This window comes from Hyla sarda, unplaced genomic scaffold (genome assembly GCF_029499605.1).
Source record: "Hyla sarda isolate aHylSar1 unplaced genomic scaffold, aHylSar1.hap1 scaffold_1125, whole genome shotgun sequence".
NCBI lineage: Eukaryota > Metazoa > Chordata > Amphibia > Anura > Hylidae > Hyla > Hyla sarda.
Window position 1 is genome coordinate 77066 of NW_026607746.1, and position 26018 is coordinate 103083.

A 26018-nucleotide genomic window follows, 5' to 3' on the forward strand; every position below is an offset into this window, starting at 1 on the left:
GTGAGAAGTTTTTAGGATGTACAGACAGTATACAGGTATATACAGACAATGTACAGGGGTATACAGACAGTAATGTACAGGTCTATACGGACAATATACAGGTATATACAGACAGTAATGTACAGGTGTATACAGACAATATACAGGGGTATACAGACAGTAATATATAGCATTATGGTGATAATAAAATGAAGGCCTCAGGTCTAAGTCCGCCCCAAATTCCATCCGGTGCTTGTCCCATTGTGAAGGTAAGAACTTCTGTGTGTGTGTATATGGTGTATACATAGGTAGGTGTGTGTGTGTGTATATATATTTTTTTTTCACATTATGGTTTCCCTCTTATGTGAATCCGCTTATGTTTAACAAGATCTGATTTATTTGTAAAACATTTCCCACATTCTAAACATGAATATGGCTTCTCTCCGGTGTGAATTCTCTTATGTACAACAAGAGTTGATTTATTTGTAAAACATTTCCCACATTCTACACATGAATATGGCTTCTCTCCGGTGTGAATTCTGTTGTGTACATCAAGAGCAGATTTATACGCAAAACATTTCCCACATTCTAAACAAGAATATAGCTTCTCTCCTGTGTGAATTTTCTTGTGTATAACAAAATGTAATTTACATGTAAACAATTTCCCACAATCTGAACATGAATATACATTCTCTCCTGTGTGACTTTTCTCATGTTGAACAAGAGCTGAATTTTGTGCAAAACATTTCCCACATTCTGAACAGGAATATGGCTTCACTGATGTGTGAATTCTCTCATGTATAACAAGAGCTGATTTATTTGTAAAACATTTCCCACATTGTGAGCATGAATATGGCTTTTCTCCTGTGTGAATTCTCTTATGTATAACAAGATCTGAATTTTGTGCAAAACATTTCCCACATTCTGAACATGAATATGGTCTCTCTCCTGTGTGACTTCTCTGATGAACAACAAGAGTTGATTTACTTGTAAAACATTTCCCACATTCTGAACATGAATATGGCTTCTCTCCTGTGTGTATTCTCTTATGTATATCAAAAGCAGATTTATATGCAAAACATTTCCCACATTCTAAACATGAACATACAGTCTCTCCTGTGTGACTTCTCTCATGTTGAACAAGAGACGAATTTTGTACAAAACATTTCTCACATTCTGAACATGAATATGGCTTCACTCCTGTGTGACTTCTCTCATGTCTAACAAGACCTGATTTATCTGTAAAACATTTCCCACATTGTGAACATGAATATGGCTTCTCTCCTGTGTGAATTCTCTTATGTACAACAAGATCTGAATTTTGTGCAAAACATTTCCCACATTCTGAACATGAATATGGCTTCTCTCCTGTGTGACTTCTCTGATGTACAACAAGAGTTGATTTACATGTAAAACATTTCCCACATTCTGAACATGAATACGGCTTCTCTCCTGTGTGAGTTCGCCTGTGAATAAAAAGACCTGATCTTTGTGTAAACCATTTCCCACATTCATCACATTGGATCCCTTTCTTCTCTGTCCTTGTGGTAACAATGTGTGATTGGTGAGGAGAAGGTTCCTGATGATCAGGGGGATTATTATATGATAGATCTGGATGGACATTAGGGGTAAGGAGGTCTTCTCCTGAGGAGCGCTCCATGATCCCTCCATCTTCTCCTGAGGAGCGCTCCATGATCTCTCCATCTTCTGCTGAGGAGCGCTCCCTGATCTGCCCATCTTGTCCTGAGGGGCGCTCCATGATCTCTCCATCTTCTCCTGAGGAGCGCTCCATGATCTCTCCATCTTCTCCTGAGGAGCGCTCCATGATCTCTCCATCTTCTCCTGAGGAGCGCTCCATGATCTCTCCATCTTCTCCTGAGGAGCGCTCCATGATTTCTCCATCTTCTCCTGAGGAGCGCTCCATGATCTCTCCATCTTCTCCTGAGCAGCGCTCCATGATCTCTCCATCTTCTCCTGAGCAGCGCTCCATGATCTCTCCATCTTTATCACTCACAGATAACATGACGTTTCCCTCGCGGATCTCACTGGGATTTCCTGTAGGGATGATGAGACTTTTGTATTATATATGTTACACTGTAGCTACACTTAGATGATACATTTAGATACATTTTATAACATGTTTATTAGGTTGGAGCCCAGGAGGGGTCGATCATTATCCGTGTGATTCCGGACATAATAATGACCGTGATTTTGGATACGGCAGGATCGCCCGCTGCCCCAGACTAGCGCCAAACTCCTGTGATCCGCTGGAACGTCTGACATCCATTCCCAGGATTATTTCTAGAGACCCGAGTTCTGATTATACTCCCAATATTTACGATACTATGAACTGGCAAAAGAAAGCGTTTACCAGGGATCACAAAATATTAAAATACATCATTCCTGAGAACAGGAGTCAAAAGATTTAAAGCAGCAGAGACTGGAGCGTTAGTAAAGGCTCAAAACAAAAATATTACATAAGTGCATATAATAATGACATATATAGTAAAAAAGACAATGTAATAGTATATATATATATACCCTGTGATACACAGCCGACGTTTCGCCAGCAGGACCGGCTTCTTCTGGGGCGCCCCCTCCCTCCTCTTCTGAGAAGAAGCCGGTCCTGCTGGCGAAACGTCGGCTGTGTATCACAGGGTATATATATATATACTATTACATTGTCTTTTTTACTATATATGTCATTATTATATGCACTTATGTAATATTTTTGTTTTGAGCCTTTACTAACGCTCCAGTCTCTGCTGCTTTAAATCTTTTGACTCCTGTTCTCAGGAATGATGTATTTTAATATTTTGTGATCCCTGGTAAACGCTTTCTTTTGCCAGTTCATAGATTTCCCTTGCAGCGCGGGGTTATTACGAGTGTAAAGGGAATCCTTTGTTTGCTAACAATATTTACTATGTAACATGACCCCGCCTCCTCCTAACATGTGATCATGGCGCCATTTCTAATATAATCAAATGTCTGCAGGAAGTTACTATAACAACCATGTGATCAGAGGAACCGAAACCCGTCAGTCCTGTATATAGACCTCCCTCAGGTCCTGACTATACATAACACAGGGATCACTGGGGCCTGAAGGGTTAATGTAATGTAGATCTAAGGTGGAGCCTCCCCTGAAGAAACCTCTGAATTACCTCTGTAATATATTATTACACCCCTGGGACAACACCTCCTGGCATTATTACACCCCTGGGACAACACCTCCTGGCATTATTACACCCCTGGGACAACACCTCCTGGCATTATTACACCCCTGGGACAACACCTCCTGGCATTATTACACCCCTGGGACAACACCTCCTGGCATTATTACACCCCTGGGACAACACCTCCTGGCATTATTACACCCCTGGGACAACACCTCCTGGCATTATTACACCCCTGGGACAACACCTCCTGGCATTATTACACCCCTGGGACAACACCTCCTGGCATTATTACACCCCTGGGACAACACCTCCTGGCATTATTACACCCCTGGGACAACACCTCCTGGCATTATTACACCCCTGGGACAACACCTCCTGGCATTATTACACCCCTGGGACAACACCTCCTGGAATTATTACATACCTGGGACAACACCTCCTGGCATTATTACATACCTGGGGTAACACCTCCTGGAATTATTAAATACCTGGGGTAACACCTCCCGGCATTATTACACCCCTGGGACAACACCTCCTGGCATTATTACACACCTGGGACAACACCTCCTGGCATTATTACACACCTGGGACAACACCTCCTGGCATTATTACACACCTGGGGTAACACCTCCTGGAATTATTAAATACCTGGGGTAACACCTCCTGGCATTATTATCCCGTACAGGACCCAGGGCGTACGCGTACGTCATGGAGAATTTCGGTCCCCGCCATGCGCCGGGCGGGGACCGGACCGGGATGCCTGCTGATGTCGATCAGCAGGCATCCCGCGCAAATGCCCAGGGGGGGGGTCATCAGACCACCCCCCATGTCGGCGATCGGCGCAAGTCGCAAGTGAATTCTACCTTACGATTTGCGCCTATTCCGGGTCATACGGGTCTATGGTGACCCGGAATATAAGGGGGATGGGGGTTGTCTAAGACACCTACGATCCCCCTGAAGGGATAGGAGTGAGGTGGCTGGGGTGCCTACGTCAAAAGCGACGACCAATAGCAGATCGGGGGGGTTGACTTTCGGTTTCCCCATTCTGCACACCCACAATAGGCGAGGCAGAACGGGGAAACCGAAGATCCACTTACCTGTTGGTGGAGGCTGCGGTGAGGGGCAATGTCACCCGGCTGGCTCCCTGAATCCGACGGAAGCCGGTGAGTTGCCTAGCAACATCTAGAGGGCTACAGTTTGAGACCACTATACAGTGGTCTCTACACTGTAGCCCTCCAGCTGTTGCATAACTACATCTCCCAGCATGCCCTTCGGAGATCAGTACATGCTGGGATTGGTAGTTTTGCAACATCTGGAGGCACAATGGTTGGAAAATACCGAGTTAGGTAACTGAAGGTTTTCCAACCAGTGTGCCTCCAGCTGTTGCAAAAGTACAACTCCCAGCATGCACGGTCTGTCAGTACATGCTGGGAGTTGTAGTTTTGAAACAGCTGGAGGTTTGCCCCCCCCATATGAATGTACCCTGTACCCTGTACATTCACACATGCAGGTTTAAAGCAAGTTTCCTGCTTCAAGTATTAGCCGCAGCGCAAACTCACAGTAAACCTCCGCCAGTGTGAATGTACCCTAAAAACACTGCACTACACTAACACATAATAAAGGGTAAACACTACATATACACTACACTACACTAACACATAATAAAGGGTAAAACACTACATATACACTACACTACACTACCACATAATAAAGGGTAAAACACTACATATACACTACACTACACTAACACATAATAAAGGGTAAAACACTACATATACACCTACACTAACACATAATAAAGGGTAAAACACTACATATACACTACACTACACTAACACATAATAAAGGGTAAAACACTACATATACACTACACTACACTAACACATAATAAAGGGTAAAACACTACATATACACTACACTAACACATAATAAAGGGTAAAACACTACATATACACTACACTAACACATAATAAAGGGTAAAACACTACATATACACTACACTACCACATAATAAAGGGTAAAACACTACACTAACACATAATAAAGGGTAAAACACTACATATACACTACACTACCACATAATAAAGGGTAAAACACTACATATACACTACACTACACTAACATAATAAAGGGTAAAACACTACATATACACTACACTACACTAACACATAATAAAGGGTAAAACACTACATATACACTACACTACCACATAATAAAGTGTAAAACACTACATATACACTACACTACACTAACACATAATAAAGGGTAAAACACTACATATACACTACACTACACTACACATAATAAAGGGTAAAACACTACATATACACTACACTACCACATAATAAAGGGTAAAACACTACATATACACTACACTACACTAACACATAATAAAGGGTAAAACACTACATATACACTACACTAACACATAATAAAGGGTAAAACACTACATATACACTACACTACACTAACACATAATAAAGGGTAAAAAACTACATATACACTACACTAACACATAATAAAGTGTAAAACACTACATATACACTATACTACACTAACACATAATAAAGGGTAAAACACTACATATACACTACACTAACACATAATAAAGGGTAAAACACTACATATACACTACACTACACTAACACATAATAAAGGGTAAAACACTACATATACACTACACTACACTAACACATAATAAAGGGTAAACACTACATATACACTACACTAACACATAACAAAGGGTAAAACACTACATATACACTACACTACACTAACACATAATAAAGGGTAAAACACTACATATACACTACACTACACTAACACATAATAAAGGGTAAAACACTACATATACACTACACTAACACATAATAAAGGGTAAAACACTACATATACACTACACTAACACATAATAAAGGGTAAAACACTACATATACACTACACTAACACATAATAAAGGGTAAAACACTACATATACACTACACTAACACATAATAAAGGGTAAAACACTACATATACACTACACTACACTAACACATAATAAAGGGTAAAACACTACATATACACTACACTACCACATAATAAAGGGTAAAACACTACATATACACTACACTACACTACCACATAATAAAGGGTAAAACACTACATATACACTACACTAACACATAATAAAGGGTAAAACACTACACTACACTAACACATAATAAAGGGTAAAACACTACATATACACTACACTACACTACCACATAATAAAGGGTAAAACACTACATATACACTACACTACACTACACTAACACATAATAAATGGTAAAACACTACATATACACTACACTACACTAACACATAATAAAGGGTAAAACACTACATATACACTACACTAACACATAATAAAGGGTTAACACTACATATACACTACACTACACTAACACATAATAAAGGGTAAAACACTACATATACACTACACTAACACATAATAAAGGGTAAAACACTACACTACCACATAATAAAGGGTAAAACACTACATATACACTACACTACACTAACACATAATAAAGGGTAAACCACTACATATACACTACACTAACACATAATAAAGGGTAAACACTACATATACACTACACTACACTAACACATAATAAAGGGTAAAACACTACATATACACTACACTACACTAACACATAATAAAGGGTAAAACACTACATATACACTACACTACACTAACACATAATAAAGGGTAAAACACTACATATACACTACACTACCACATAATAAAGGGTAAAACACTACATATACACTACACTACCACATAATAAAGGGTAAAACACTACATATACACTACACTACACTAACACATAATAAAGGGTAAAACACTACATATACATCTACACTACACTAACACATAATAAAGGGTAAAACACTACATATACACTACACTACACTAACACATAATAAAGGGTAAAACACTACATATACACTACACTACACTAACACATAATAAAGGGTAAAACACTACATATACACTACACTACACTAACACATAATAAAGGGTAAAACACTACATATACACTACACTACACTAACATAATAAAGGGTAAAACACTACATATACACTACACTACACTAACACATAATAAAGGGTAAAACACTACATATACACTACACTACCACATAATAAAGGGTAAAACACTACATATACACTACACTAACACATAATAAAGTGTAAAACACTACATATACACTACACTACACAAACACATAATAAAGGGTAAAACACTACATATACACTACACTACACTACACATAATAAAGGGTAAAACACTACATATACACTACACTAACACATAAAGGGTAAAACACTACATATACACTACACTAACACATAATAAAGGGTAAAACACTACACTACACTTACACTACACTAACACATAATAAAGGGTAAAACACTACATATACACTACACTAACACATAATAAAGGGTAAAACACTACACTACACTAACACATAATAAAGGGTAAAACACTACATATACACTACACTAACACATAAAGGGTAAAACACTACATATACACTACACTACACTAACACAAAATAAAGGGTAAAACACTACATCTACACTACACTACACTAACACATAATAAAGGGTAAAACACTACATATACACTACACTAACATATAATAAAGGGTAAAACACTACATATACACTACACTACACTAACACATAATAAAGGGTAAAACACTACATATACATCTACACTACACTAATACATAATAAAGGGTAAAACACTACATATACACTACACTACACTAACACATAATAAAGGGTAAAACACTACATATACACTACACTAACACATAATAAAGGGTAAAACACTACATATACACTACACTACACTAACACATAATAAAGGGTAAAACACTACATATACACCTACACTACACTAACACATAATAAAGGGTAAAACACTACATATACACTACACTACACTAACACATAATAAAGGGTAAAACAGTACATCTACACTACACTACACTAACACATAATAAAGGGTAAAACACTACATATACACTACACTACACTAACACATAATAAAGGGTAAAACACTACATATACACTACACTACACTACACTACCACATAATAAAGGGTAAAATACTACATATACACTACACTACACTAACACATAATAAAGGGTAAAACAGTACATCTACACTACACTACACTAACACATAATAAAGGGTAAAACACTACATATACACTACACTACACTAACACATAATAAAGGGTAAAACACTACATATACACTACACTACCACATAATAAAGGGTAAAACACTACATATACACTACACTACACTAACACATAATAAAGGGTAAACACTACATATACACTACACTAACACATAATAAAGGGTAAAACACTACATATACACTACACTAACACATAAAGGGTAAAACACTACATATACACTACACTACACTAACACATAATAAAGGGTAAAACACTACATCTACACTACACTACACTAACACATAATAAAGGGTAAAACACTACATATACACTACACTACACTAACACATAATAAAGGGTAAAACACTACATATACATCTACACTACACTAATACATAATAAAGGGTAAAACACTACATATACACTACACTACACTAACACATAATAAAGGGTAAAACACTACATATACACTACACTAACACATAATAAAGGGTAAAACACTACATATACACTACACTACACTAACACATAATAAAGGGTAAAACACTACATATACACCTACACTACACTAACACATAATAAAGGGTAAAACACTACATATACACTACACTACACTAACACATAATAAAGGGTAAAACAGTACATCTACACTACACTACACTAACACATAATAAAGGGTAAAACACTACATATACACTACACTACACTAACACATAATAAAGGGTAAAACACTACATATACACTACACTACACTAACACATAATAAAGGGTAAAACACTACATATACACTACACTACACTACACTACCACATAATAAAGGGTAAAATACTACATATACACTACACTACACTAACACATAATAAAGGGTAAAACAGTACATCTACACTACACTACACTAACACATAATAAAGGGTAAAACACTACATATACACTACACTACACTAACACATAATAAAGGGTAAAACACTACATATACACTACACTACCACATAATAAAGGGTAAAACACTACATATACACTACACTACACTAACACATAATAAAGGGTAAACACTACATATACACTACACTAACACATAATAAAGGGTAAAACACTACATATACACTACACTACACTAACACATAATAAAGGGTAAAACATTACATATACACTACACTACACTAACACATAATAAAGGGTAAAACACTACATATACACTACACTACCACATAATAAAGGGTAAAACACTACATATACACTACACTAACACATAATAAAGGGTAGAACACTACACTACATATACACTACACTACCACATAATAAAGGGTAAAACACTACATATACACTACACTACACTAACACATAATAAAGGGTAAAACACTACATATACACTACACTACACTACCACATAATAAAGGGTAAAACACTACATATACACTACACTAACACATAAAGGGTAAAACACTACATATACACTACACTACACTAACACATAATAAAGGGTAAAACACTACATATACATATACACTACACTAACATATAATAAAGGGTAAAACACTACATATACACTACACTACACTAACACATAATAAAGGGTAAAACACTACATATACACTACACTACACTAACACATAATAAAGGGTAAAACACTACATATACACTACACTAACACATAATAAAGGGTAAAACACTACATATACACTACACTACACTAACACATAATAAAGGGTAAAACACTACACTACACTAACACATAATAAAGGGTAAAACACTACATATACACTACACTACACTACACTACACATAATAAAGGGTAAAACACTACATATACACTACACTAACACATAAAGGGTAAAACACTACACTACACTAACACATAATAAAGGGTAAAACACTACATATACACTACACTAACACATAAAGGGTAAAACACTACATATACACTACACTACACCAACACATAATAAAGGGTAAAACACTACATATACACTACACTACACTAACACATAATAAAGGGTAAAACACTACATATACACTACACTACACTAAGACATAATAAAGGGTAAAACACTACATATACACTACACTAACACATAATAAAGGGTAAAACACTACATATACACTACACTACACTAACACATAATAAAGGGTAAAACACTACATATACACTACACTAACACATAATAAAGGGTAAAACACTACATATACACTACACTAACACATAATAAAGGGTAAAACACTACATATACACTACACTAACACATAATAAAGGGTAAAACACTACATATACACTACACTAACACATAATAAAGGGTAAAACACTACATATACACTACACTACACTAACACATAATAAAGGGTAAAACACTACATATACACTACACTAACACATAATAAAGGGTAAAACACTACATATACACTACACTACACTAACACATAATAAAGGGTAAAACACTACATATACACGACACTACACTAACACATAATAAAGGGTAAAATACTACATATACACTACACTAACACATAATAAAGGGTAAAACACTACATATACACTACACTAACACATAATAAAGGGTAAAACACTATATATACACTACACTACACTAACACATAATAAAGGGTAAAACACTACATATACACTACACTACACTAACACATAATAAAGGGTAAAACACTACATATACACTACACTAACACATAATAAAGGGTAAAACACTATATATACACTACACTACACTAACACATAATAAAGGGTAAAACACTACATATACACTACACTACACTACACTAACACATAATAAAGGGTAAAACACTACATATACACTACACTACACTAACACATAATAAAGGGTTAACACTACATATACACTACACTACACTAACACATAATAAAGGGTAAAACACTACATATACACCTACACTACACTAACACATAATAAAGGGTAAAACACTACATATACACTACACTACACTAACACATAATAAAGGATAAAACACTACATATACAATACACTACACTAACACATAATAAAGGGTAAAACACTACATATACACTACACTAACACATAATAAAGGGTAAAACACTACATATACACTACACTAACACATAATAAAGGGTAAAACACTACATATACACTACACTACCACATAATAAAGGGTAAAACACTACATATACACTACACTAACACATAATAAAGGGTAAAACACTACATATACACTACACTACACTACACTACACATAATAAAGGGTAAAACACTACATATACACTACACTACACTAACACATAATAAAGGGTAAAACACTACATATACACTACACTACCACATAATAAAGGGTAAAACACTACACTACACTACCACATAATAAAGGGTAAAACACTACATATACACTACACTAACACATAATAAAGGGTAAAACACTACACTACACTACCACATAATAAAGGGTAAAACACTACACTACACTACCACATAATAAAGGGTAAAACACTACATATACACTACACTAACACATAATAAAGGGTAAAACACTACATATACACTACACTACCACATAATAAAGGGTAAAACACTACACTACACTACCACATAATAAAGGGTAAAACACTACATATACACTACACTACCACATAATAAAGGGTAAAACACTACATATACACTACACTACACTAACACATAATAAAGGGTAAAACACTACATATACATATACACTACACTAACACATAATAAAGGGTAAAACACTACATATACACTACACTACACTAACACATAATAAAGGGTAAAACACTACATATACACTACACTAACACATAATAAAGGGTAAAACACTACATATACACTACACTACACTACAACATAATAAAGGGTAAAACACTACATATACACTACACTACACTAACACATAATAAAGGGTAAAACACTACATATACACTACACTACACTAACACATAATAAAGGGTAAAACACTACATATACACTACACTACACTAACACATAATAAAGGGTAAAACACTACATATACACTACACTACACTAACACATAATAAAGGGTAAAACACTACATATACACTACACTAACACATAATAAAGGGTAAAACACTACATATACACTACACTACACTAACACATAATAAAGGGTAAAACACTACATATACACTACACTACACTAACACATAATAAAGGGTAAAACACTACATATACACTACACTACCACATAATAAAGGGTAAAACACTACATATACACTACACTACCACATAATAAAGGGTAAAACACTACATATACACTACACTAACACATAATAAAGGGTAAAACACTACATATACACTACACTACACTAACACATAATAAAGGGTAAAACACTACATATACACTACACTACCACATAATAAAGGGTAAAACACTACATATACACTACACTACACTAACACATAATAAAGGATAAAACACTACATATACACTACACTAACACATAATAAAGGGTAAAACACTACATATACATCTACACTACACTAACACATAATAAAGGGTAAAACACTACATATACACTACACTACACTAACACATAATAAAGGGTAAAACACTACATATACACTACACTACACTAACACATAATAAAGGGTAAAACACTACATATACACTACACTACACTAACACATAATAAAGTGTAAAACACTACATATACACTACACTACACTACACTAACACATAATAAAGGGTAAAACACTACATATACACTACACTACACTAACACATAATAAAGGGTAAAACACTACATATACACTACACTACACTAACACATAATAAAGGGTAAAACACTACATATACACTACACTAACACATAATAAAGGGTAAAACACTACATATACACTACACTACCACATAATAAAGGGTAAAACACTACATATACACTACACTAACACATAATAAAAGGTAAAACACTACATATACACTACACTACACTAACACATAATAAAGGGTAAAACACTACATATACACTACACTACACTAACACATAATAAAGGGTAAAACACTACATTTACACTACACTAACACATAATAAAGGGTAAAACACTACATATACACTACACTACACTACCACATAATAAAGGGTAAAACACTACATATACACTACACTAACACATAATAAAGGGTAAAACACTACATATACACTACACTACCACATAATAAAGGGTAAAACACTACATATACATCTACACTACACTAACACATAATAAAGGGTAAAACACTACATATACACTACACTAACACATAATAAAGGATAAAACACTACATATACACTACACTAACACATAATAAAGGGTAAAACACTACATATACACTACACTAACACATAATAAAGGGTAAAACACTACATATACACTACACTAACACATAATAAAGGGTAAAACACTACATATACACTACACTACACTACCACATAATAAAGGGTAAAACACTACATATACACTACACTACACTAACACATAATAAAGGGTAAAACACTACATATACACTACACTACCACATAATAAAGGGTAAAACACTACACTACACTAACACATAATAAAGGGTAAAACACTACATATACACTACACTAACACATAATAAAGGGTAAAACACTACATATACACTACACTACACTAACACATAATAAAGGGTAAAACACTACATATACACTACACTACACTAACACATAATAAAGGGTAAAACACTACATATACACTACACTACACTAACACATAATAAAGGGTAAAACACTACATATACACTACACTACACTAACACATAATAAAGGGTAAAACACTACATATACACTACACTACACTAACACATAATAAAGGGTAAAACACTACATATACACTACACTACACTAACACATAATAAAGGGTAAAACACTACATATACACTACACTACACTAACACATAATAAAGGGTAAAACACTACATATACACTACACTACACTAACACATAATAAAGGGTAAAACACTACATATACACTACACTACACTAACACATAATAAAGGGTAAAACACTACATATACACTACACTAACACATAATAAAGGGTAAAACACTACATATACACTACACTACACTACCACATAATAAAGGGTAAAACACTACATATACACTACACTACCACATAATAAAGGGTAAAACACTACATATACACTACACTACACTAACACATAATAAAGGGTAAAACACTACATATACACTACACTAACACATAATAAAGGGTAAAACACTACATATACACTACACTAACACATAATAAAGGGTAAAACACTACATATACACTACACTACACTAACACATAATAAAGGGTAAAACACTACATATACACTACACTACACTAACACATAATAAAGGGTAAAACACTACATATACACTATACTACACTAACACATAATAAAGGGTAAAACACTACATATACACTACACTACCACATAATAAAGGGTAAAACACTACATATACACTACACTACACTAACACATAATAAAGAGTAAAACACTACATATACACTACACTAACACATAATAAAGGGTAAAACACTACATATACACTACACTAACACATAATAAAGGGTAAAACACTACATATACACTACACTACCACATAATAAAGGGTAAAACACTACATATACACTACACTAACACATAATAAAGGGTAAAACACTACATATACACCCCCTTACACTGTCCCCCCCCCCCCCCCAATAAAAATAAAAAACGTATTGTACGGAAGTGTTTCCCAAACGGAGCCTCCAGCTGTTGCAAAACAACAACTCCCAGCATTTCCAGACAGCCACTTACTGTCCAGGCATGCTGGGAGTTTAGCAACAGCTGGAGGCACCCTGTTTGGGAATCACTGGCGTAGAATACCCCTATGTCCACCCCTATGCAATCCCTAATGTAGTCCTCAAATGCGCATGACGCTCTCTCACTTTGGAGCCCTGTCGTATTTCAAGGAAACAGTTTAGGGCCACATATGGGGTATCTCCGTACTCGGGAGAAATTACACTACAAATTTTGGGGGCTTTTTCTTCTTTTATCCCTTATGAAAAGGAAAAGTTGGGGTCTACACCAGCCTGTTAGTGTAAAAAAAAGAAAAATGTTTACTCTAACATGCTGGTGTTGCCCTTTTTTTTTCCTTTTACCTCTTGTGAAAATAAAAAGTAAAGACCCCCAACCTTTGTAAAGCAATTTCTCCTTAGTACGGAAATACCCCATATGTGGGCATAAAATGCTCTGCGGGCGGACAACAAGGCTCAGGAGTGAGAGCACTATGTACATTTGAGGCCTAAACTGGTGATTTGCACAGGGGCGGCTGATTTTACAGCGGTTCTGACATAAACACAAAAAAAGAAACACCCACATGTGACCCCATTTTGGAAACTACACCCCTCACGGAACGTAACAAGGGGTATAGTGAGCCTTAATACCCCACAGGTGTTTAACCCCTTAAGGACTCGGGGTTTTTCAGTTTTTTTACTTTCTTGTTTTCCTCCTTACCTTTTAAAAATCGTAACCCTTTCAATTTTGCACCTAAATTCCATATTATGGCTTATTTTTTGCGCCACCAATTCTACTTTGCGGTGACATCAGTCATTTTACCCAAAAATCTACGGCAAAACGGAAAAAAAATCATTGTGAGACAAAATTGAAGAAAAAACGCCATTTTGTAACTTTTGTGGGCTTCCGTTTCTACGCAGTGCATATTTCGGTAACAATGCCCCCTTCTCTTTATTCTGTAGGTCCATACGGTTATAATGATCCCCGAATTATATAGGTTGGAAAAAATCATAACTACATGAAGGAAAATGTATACGTTTAAAAAGGTCATCTTCTGACCCCTATAACTTTTTTATTTTTCCACGTACAGGGCGGTATGAGGGCTCATTTTTTGCGCCGTGATCTGAAGTTTTTATCGGTATAATTTTTGTTTTGATCGGATTTTTTTTATCAGTTTTTATTCATTTTTTAATGGTATAAAATGTGACCAAAAATACGCTTTTTTGGACTGTGGAATTTTTTGGCATTTACGCCATTGACCGTGCAGTTTAATTAATGATATATGTTTATAGTTCGGACATTTCCGCACGCGGCGATACCATATATGTTTATTTTTATTTTTTATGGGAAAAGGGGGGTGATTCAAACCTTTAGTAGGGAAGGGGTTAAATGATCTATGACACTTTTTTATTAACTTTTTTTTTTGCAGTGTTATAGGAGACTATAATACTGATCACACTGATCTCTTATACTGATCATTATTATCCCATAGGAGACTATAACACTGCACACACTGATCTCTTATACTGATCATTGTTATCCCATAGGAGACTATAACACTGATCACACTGATCTCTTATACTGATCATTATTATCCCATAGGAGACTATAATACTGCACACACTGATCTCTTATACTGATCATTATTATCCCATAGGAGACTATAACACTGCACACACTGATCTCTTATACTGATCATTATTATCCCATAGGGACCTATAACACTGCACACACTGATCTCTTATACTGATCATTATTATCCCATAGGAGACTATAACACTGCACACACTGATCTCTTATACTGATCATTATTATCCCATAGGGACCTATAACACTGCACACACTGATCTCTTATACTGATCATTATTATCCCATAGGGACCTATAACACTGCACACACTGATCTCTTATACTGATCATTATTATCCCATAGGAGACTATAACACTGCACACACTGATCTCTTATACTGATCATTATTATCCCATAGGAGACTATAACACTGCACACACTGATCTCTTATACTGATCATTATTATCCCATAGGAGACTATAACACTGCACACACTGATCTCTTATACTGATCATTATTATCCCATAGGAGACTATAACACTGCACACACTGATCTCTTATACTGATCATTATTATCCCATAGGGACCTATAACACTGCACACACTGATCTCTTATACTGATCATTATTATCCCATAGGAGACTATAACACTGCACACACTGATCTCTTATACTGATCATTATTATCCCATAGGAGACTATAATACTGATCACACTGATCTCTTATATTGATCATTGTTATCCCATAGGAGACTATAACACTGCACACACTGATCTCTTATACTGATCATTATTATCCCATAGGAGACTATAATACTGATCACACTGATCTCTTATACTGATCATTATTATCCCATAGGAGACTATAACACTGCACACACTGATCTCTTATACTGATCATTATTATCCCATAGGAGACTATAACACTGCACACACTGATCTCTTATACTGATCATTATTATCCCATAGGAGACTATAATACTGATCACACTGATCTCTTATACTGATCATTATTATCCCATAGGAGACTATAATACTGATCACACTGATCTCTTATACTGATCATTATTATCCCATAGGGACCTATAACACTGCACACACTGATCTCTTATACTGATCATTATTATCCCATAGGAGACTATAACACTGCACACACTGATCTCTTATACTGATCATTGTTATCCCATAGGGACCTATAACACTGCACACACTGATCTCTTATACTGACCATTATTATCCCATAGGAGACTATAATACTGATCACACTGATTTCTTATACTGATCATTATTATTCCATAGGAGACTATAACACTGTACACACTGATCTCTTATACTGATCATTATTATCCCATAGGGACCTATAACACTGCACACACTGATCTCTTATACTGATCATTATTATCCCATAGGAGACTATAACACTGATCTCTTATACTGATCATTGTTATCCCATAGGGACCTATAACACTGTACACACTGATCTCTTATACTGATCATTATTATCCCATAGAAGACCATAACACTGCACACACTGATCTCTTATACTGATCATTGTTATCCCATAGGGACCTATAACACTGTACACACTGATCTCTTATACTGATCATTATTATCCCATAGGAGACTATAACACTGCACACACTGATCTCTTACACTGATCATTATTATCCCATAGGAGACTATAACACTGCACACACTGATCTCTTATACTGATCATTATTATCCCATAGGGACCTATAACACTGCACACACTGATCTCTTATACTGATCATTATTATCCCATAGGAGACTATAACACTGCACACACTGATCTCTTATACTGATCATTATTATCCCATAGGAGACTATAACACTGCACACACTGATCTCTTATACTGATCATTATTATCCCATAGGAGACTATAACACTGCACACACTGATCTCTTATACTGATCATTATTATCTTATAGGAGACTATAACACTGATCACACTGATCATTATTATCCCATAGGAGACTATAACACTGCACACTCTGATCTCTTATACTGATCATTATTATCCCATAGGAGACTATAACACTGCACACACTGATCTCTTATACTGATCATTATTATCCCATAGGAGACTATAACACTGCACACACTGATCTCTTATACTGATCATTATTATCCCATAGGGACCTATAACACTGCACACACTGATCTCTTATACTGATCATTATTATCCCATAGGAGACTATAACACTGCACACACTGATCTCTTATACTGATCATTATTATCCCATAGGAGACTATAACACTGCACACACTGATCTCTTATACTGATCATTATTATCCCATAGGGACCTATAACACTGCACACACTGATCTCTTATACTGATCATTATTATCCCTTAGGAGACTATAACACTGCACACACTGATCTCTTATACTGATCATTATTATCCCATAGGAGACTATAACACTGCACACACTGATCTCTTATACTGATCATTATTATCCCATAGGAGACTATAACACTGCACACACTGATCTCTTATACTGATCATTATTATCCCATAGCAGACTATAATACTGATCACACTGATCTCTTATACTGATCATTATTATCCCATAGGAGACTATAACACTGCACACACTGATCTCTTATACTGATCATTATTATCCCATAGGAGACTATAATACTGCACACACTGATCTCTTATACTGATCATTATTATCCCATAGGAGACTATAACACTGCACACAGTGATCTCTTATACTGATCATTATTATCCCATAGGAGACTATAACACTGCACACACTGATCTCTTATACTGATCATTATTATCCCATAGGAGACTATAACACTGCCCACACTGATCTCTTATACTGATCATTATTATCCCATAGGAGACTATAATACTGATCACACTGATCTCTTATACTGATCATTATTATCCCATAGGAGACTATAACACTGCACACACTGATCTCTTATACTGATCATTATTATCCCATAGGAGACTATAACACTGTACACACTGATCTTATACTGATCATTATTATCCCATAGGAGACTATAACACTGATCACACTGATCATTGTTATCCCATAGGAGACTATAACACTGCACACACTGATCTCTTATACTGATCATTATTATCCCATAGGAGACTATAACACTGCACACACTGATCTCTTATACTGATCATTATTATCCCATAGGAGACTATAACACTGCACACACTGATCTCTTATACTGATCATTATTATCCCATAGGAGACTATAATACTGATCACACTGATCTCTTATACTGATCATTATTATCCCATAGGAGACTATAACACTGCACACACTGATCTCTTATACTGATCATTGTTATCCCATAGGGACCTATAACACTGCACACACTGATCTCTTATACTGATCATTATTATCCCATAGGAGACTATAATACTGCACACACTGATCTCTTATACTGATCATTATTATCCCATAGGACACTATAATACTGATCACACTGATCTCTTATACTGATCATTATTATCCCATAGGAGACTATAACACTGCACACACTGATCTCTTATACTGATCATTGTTATCCCATAGGAGACTATAACACTGATCACACTGATCTCTTATACTGATCATTATTATCCCATAGGAGACTATAACACTGATCTCTTATACTGATCATTATTATCCCATAGGAGACTATAACACTGATCACACTGATCTCTTATACTGACCATTATTATCCCATGGGAGACTATAATACTGATCACACTGATCTCTTATACTGATCATTATTATCCCATAGGAGACTATAATACTGATCACACTGATCTCTTATACTGATCATTGTTATCCCATAGGGACCTATAACACTGTACACACTGATCTCTTATACTGATCATAATTATCCCATAGGGACCTATAACACTGCACACACTGATCTCTTATACTGATCATTATTATCCCATAGGAGACTATAACACTGCACACACTGATCTCTTATACTGATCATTATTATCCCATAGGGGACTATAATACTGATCACACTGATCTCTTATACTGATCATTATTATCCCATAGGAGACTATAATACTGATCACACTGATCTCTTATACTGATCATTATTATCCCATAGGGACCTATAACACTGCACACACTGATCTCTTATACTGATCATTATTATCCCATAGGAGACTATAACACTGCACACACTGATCTCTTATACTGATCATTGTTATCCCATAGGAGACTATAACACTGCACACACTGATCTCTTATACTGATCATTATTATCCCATAGGGGACTATAATACTGATCACACTGATCTCTTATACTGATCATTGTTATCCCATAGGGGACTATAATACTGATCACACTGATCTCTTATACTGATCATTATTATCCCATAGGAGACTATAACACTGATCACACTGATCTCTTCTATGGGATAATAGTGATCAGTATAAGAGATCATAGAATATGTCACGAAAAAACAATCTCGGAATCAGAATGAAAAGTAAAAGCATCAGAGTTATTAATGCTTAAAGTGACAGTGGTCGGATGTGCAAAAAATGGCCGTGTCCTACAGTGAAAATTGGCTGGGTCCTTAAAGGGGTAACACCTCCTGGCATTATTACACACCTGGGGTAACACCTCCTGGCATTATTACATACCTGGGGTAACACCTCCTGGCATTATTACATACCTGGGGTAACACGTCCTGGCATTATTACATACCTGGGGTAACACCTCCTGGCATTATTACATACCTGGGGTAACACCTCCTGGCATTATTACATCCCTGGGGTAATACCTCCCGGCATTATTACACACCTGGGGTAACACCTCCTGGAATTATTACATACCTGGGGTAACACCTCCTGGAATTATTACATACCTGGGGTAACACCTCCTGGCATTATTACATACCCAGGGTAACACCTCCTGGCATTATTACATACCCAGGGTAACACCTCCTGGCATTATTACATACCCAGGGTAACACCTCCTGGCATTATTACATACCTGGGGTAACACCTCCTGGTATTATTACACACCTGGGGTAACACCTCCTGGCATTATTACATACCTGGGGTAACACCTCCTGGAATTTCCTCCTTCACTTCCCTCATACACGGGTGATGGCCCCTCATCCTCTCTTCTTCATCCTCCACTTTATTATTAGTCAGATCTCCCCCCTGATGTGACATATAGAACAATTCACTACAATACAGCAGACAGGAGGAGCAACAGAGACCCCCAAAATCTATGACTGCAGGACCCCCCTATAGAGATATAGGATCAGCCTCATCTACCTGATGCTTCTCTGGAACATTTCCCTCTGGACAGTCCTGGGAATACAGAGGGCGGGGACACCTCTCGGGTGGATTTCTATCAATGACTCCATCTGTGGGGAACACACAGGGAATGAATACATCAGAGCTGGATAGATTTCTATGTTACTAGGTAGTGAGAGTGATATCTATATATATGTCTCCTCTTACCTTGTGATGTGAGGGGCCGGTGATCCTCCATCATGACTATGTCCTGGTACAGATCCTTGTGTCCTTCTACATACTCCCACTCCTCCATGGAGAAATAGACCGCCACATCCTGACACCTTATAGGAACCTGACACACAATGATACCGTCATCACCAGACCCCTCCATTACTGTATAATGTCCCAGCAGTGTCACCTCTCTAATCATCACCAGACCCCTCCATTACTGTATAATGTCCCAGCAGTGTCACCTCTCTAATCATCACCAGACCCCTCCATTACTGTATAATGTCCCAGCAGTGTCACCTCTCCAGTCATCACCAGACCCCTCCATTACTGTATAATGTCCCAGCAGTGTCACCTCTCCAGTCATCACCAGACCCCTCCATTACTGTATAATGTCCCAGCAGTGTCACCTCTCTAATCATCACCAGACCCATTACTGTATAATGTCCCAGCAGTGTCACCTCTCTAATCATCACCAGACCCCTCCATTACTGTATAATGTCCCAGCAGTGTCACCTCTCTAATCATCACCAGACCCCTCCATTACTGTATAATGTCCCAGCAGTGTCACCTCTCTAATCATCACCAGACCCCTCCATTACTGTATAATGTCCCAGCAGTGTCACCTCTCTAATCATCACCAGACCCCTCCATTACTGTATAATGTCCCAGCAGTGTCACCTCTCCAGTCATCACCAGACCCCTCCATTACTGTATAATGTCCCAGCAGTGTCACCTCTGTAATCATCACCAGACCCCTCCATTACAGTATAATGTCCCAGCAGTGTCACCTATCTAATCATCACCAGACCCCTCCATTACTGTATAATGTCCCAGCAGGGTCACTTCTCATCACAAGACCCCTCCATTACTGTATAATGTCCCAGCAGGGTCACCTCTCATCACCAGACCCCTCCATTACTGTATAATGTCCAGCAGGGTCACCTCTCTAGTCAGCAGCTCAGTGATCCTGTGGGTGAGTTCTAGGATCTTCTCCTCATGTATCAGTGAGTGAGGTGGAGGCTCCGTGATGGGGCCCCGGGCCCTGTTCTGTCCTCCTGACTCATGGAGATGGCTGCTGGGGGCCACACACTCCCCCCATGTCTTCTTCACTATGGTGTAATCCTGTGTATGGAGAGAGACAATGAGGGGACTGACCCCAGTATTCCTCCCCCACTACAAAGAGGAGATTGTGCCCCCTGTATAGAGCTCTAGTGAGCACATCTGGAATACTGGGGTCTGTTCTGGAGACCTCACCTACAAAGAGACATCCAGAACATAGAGCGGGGCCAAAGATGGGAGCCAACAATGGTGGAAATGTAGATGGGGACAACAATGGTGGAAATGTAGATGGGGACAACAATGATGGAAATGTAGATGGGGGGACAACAATGGTGGAAATGTAGATGGGGGGACAACAATGGTGGAAATGTAGATGGGGGGACAACAATGGTGGAAATGTAGATGGGGGGACAACAATGGTGGAAATGTAGATGGGGGGACAATAATGGTGGAAATGTAGATGGGGGGACAACAATGGTGGAAATGTAGATGGGGGGACAACAATGGTGGAAATGTAGATGGGGACACAACAATGGTGGAAATGTAGATGGGGACACAACAATGGTGGAAATGTAGATGGGGACACAACAATGGTGGAAATGTAGATGGGGGACAACAATGGTGGAAATGTAGATGGGGACAACAATGGTGGAAATGTAGATGGGGACACAACAATGGTGGAAATGTAGATGAGAACAACAATGGTGGAAATGTAGATGGGGACAACAATGGTGGAAATGTAGATGGGGACACAACAATGGTGGAAATGTAGATGGGGGACAACAATGGTGGAAATGTAGATGGGGGACAACAATGGTGGAAATGTAGATGGGGACAACAATGGTGAAAATGTAGATGGAGACAACAATGGTGGAAATGTAGATGGAGACAACAATGGTGGAAATGTAGATGGAGGGACAACAATGGTGGAAATGTAGATGGGGACAACAATGGTGGAAATGTAGATGGGGACAACAATGGTGGAAATGTAGATGGGGACAACAATGGTGGAAATGTAGATGGGGACAACAATGGTGGAAATGTAGATGGGGACAACAATGGTGGAAATGTAGATGGGGACAACAATGGTGGAAATGTAGATGGGGGGACAACAATGGTGGAAATGTAGATGGGACAACAATGATGGAAATGTAGATGGGGGACAACAATGGTGGAAATGTAGATGGGGGGACAACAATGGTGGAAATGTAGATGGGGACAACAATGGTGGAAATGTAGATGGGGGACAACAATGGTGGAAATGTAGATGGGACAACAATGATGGAAATGTAGATGAGAACAACAATGGTGGAAATGTAGATGGGGGGACAACAATGGTGGAAATGTAGATGGGGACAACAATGGTGGAAATGTAGATGGGGGGACAACAATGGTGGAAAAGTAGATGGGGGACAACAATGGTGGAAATGTAGATGGGGACAACAATGGTGGAAATGTAGATGGGGACAACAATGGTGGAAATGTAGATGGGGACAACAATGGTGAAAATGTAGATGGGGGGACAACAATGGTGGAAATGTAGATGGGGGGACAACAATGGTGAAAATGCAGATGGGGGACAACAATGGTGAAAATGCAGATGGGGGACAACAATGGTGGAAATGTAGATGGGGACAACAATGGTGGAAATGTAGATGGGGACAACAATGGTGGAAATGTAGATGGGGACAACAATGGTGGAAATGCAGATGGGGGACAACAATGGTGGAAATGTAGATGGGGACAACAATGGTGGAAATGTAGATGGGGACAACAATGGTGGAAATGTAGATGGGGGACAACAATGGTGGAAATGTAGATGGGGACAACAATGGTGGAAATGTAGATGGAGACAACAATGGTGGAAATGTAGATGGGGACAACAATGGTGGAAATGTAGATGGGGACAACAATGGTGGAAATGTAGATGGGGGGACAACAATGGTGGAAATGTAGATGGGGACAACAATGGTGGAAATGTAGATGGGGACAACAATGGTGGAAATGTAGATGGGGACAACAATGGTGGAAATGTAGATGGGGACAACAATGGTGAAAATGCAGATGGGGGACAACAATGGTGGAAATGTAGATGGGGGCAACAATGGTGGAAATGTAGATAAGAGAACAACAATGGTGGAAATGTAGATGGGGGACAACAATGGTGGAAATGTAGATGGGGGGGACAACAATGGTGGAAGTGTAGATGGGGGGGACAACAATGGTGGAAATGTAGATGGGGACAACAATGGTGGAAATGTAGATGGGGGGGACAACAATGGTGGAAGTGTAGATGGGGGGGACAACAATGGTGGAAATGTAGATGGGGGGGACAACAATGGTGGAAGTGTAGATGGGGACAACAAAGGTGGAAATGTAGATGGGTCACCTCACCTCTCCGGTCAGCAGGTGGAGGATCTCCAAGGTGAAGTGTAATATTCTCTTAGTCATCTCATTCCTGTCCTTGTCCATCCTTAGGGGTCATTCAGGAGAAGAGGAGACAACTGGGTCAGCTGGATAAGAGGGTGACACACTGTAACAAACCTCCTCCTCATGTAATCTCCTTACTACTGGGGTGACACACTGTAACAAACCTCCTCCCCATGTAATCTCCTTACTACTGGGGTGACACACTGTAACAAACCTCCTCCTCATGTAATCTCCTTACTACTGGGGTGACACACAGTAACAAACCTCCTCCTCATGTAATCTCCTCACTACTGGGGTGACACACTGTAACAAACCTC

General features: G+C 37.6%; 1 protein-coding gene across 1 annotated transcript; it reads right to left on the reverse strand.

Moving 5' to 3' along the window:
- Positions 1 to 25787, reverse strand: LOC130301387 (zinc finger protein ZFP2-like). Its single transcript, XM_056551618.1, has 6 exons — positions 25666 to 25787; positions 23155 to 23334; positions 22207 to 22333; positions 22018 to 22109; positions 21792 to 21900; positions 1 to 2034 (listed from the first exon to the last, which is right to left on the reverse strand). Exons 1-6 carry the CDS (start codon positions 25741 to 25743, stop codon positions 326 to 328), a joined length of 2295 nt encoding a protein of 764 aa, XP_056407593.1. The 5' UTR covers positions 25744 to 25787; the 3' UTR covers positions 1 to 325.
- Positions 25788 to 26018: the final 231 nt, after the last annotated feature.

Coding starts and splice junctions, on each gene's coding strand:
- LOC130301387 (XM_056551618.1), bottom strand. CDS start 25,743: ATGGACAAGGACAGGAATGAGATGACTAAGAGAATATTACACTTCACC. Junction 23,335..25,665: donor TCCACCTGCTGACCGGAGAG/GTGAGGTGACCC, acceptor CTCCATACACAG/GATTACACCATAGTGAAGAA. Junction 22,110..22,206: donor CCGGCCCCTCACATCACAAG/GTAAGAGGAGAC, acceptor TGTTCCCCACAG/ATGGAGTCATTGATAGAAAT.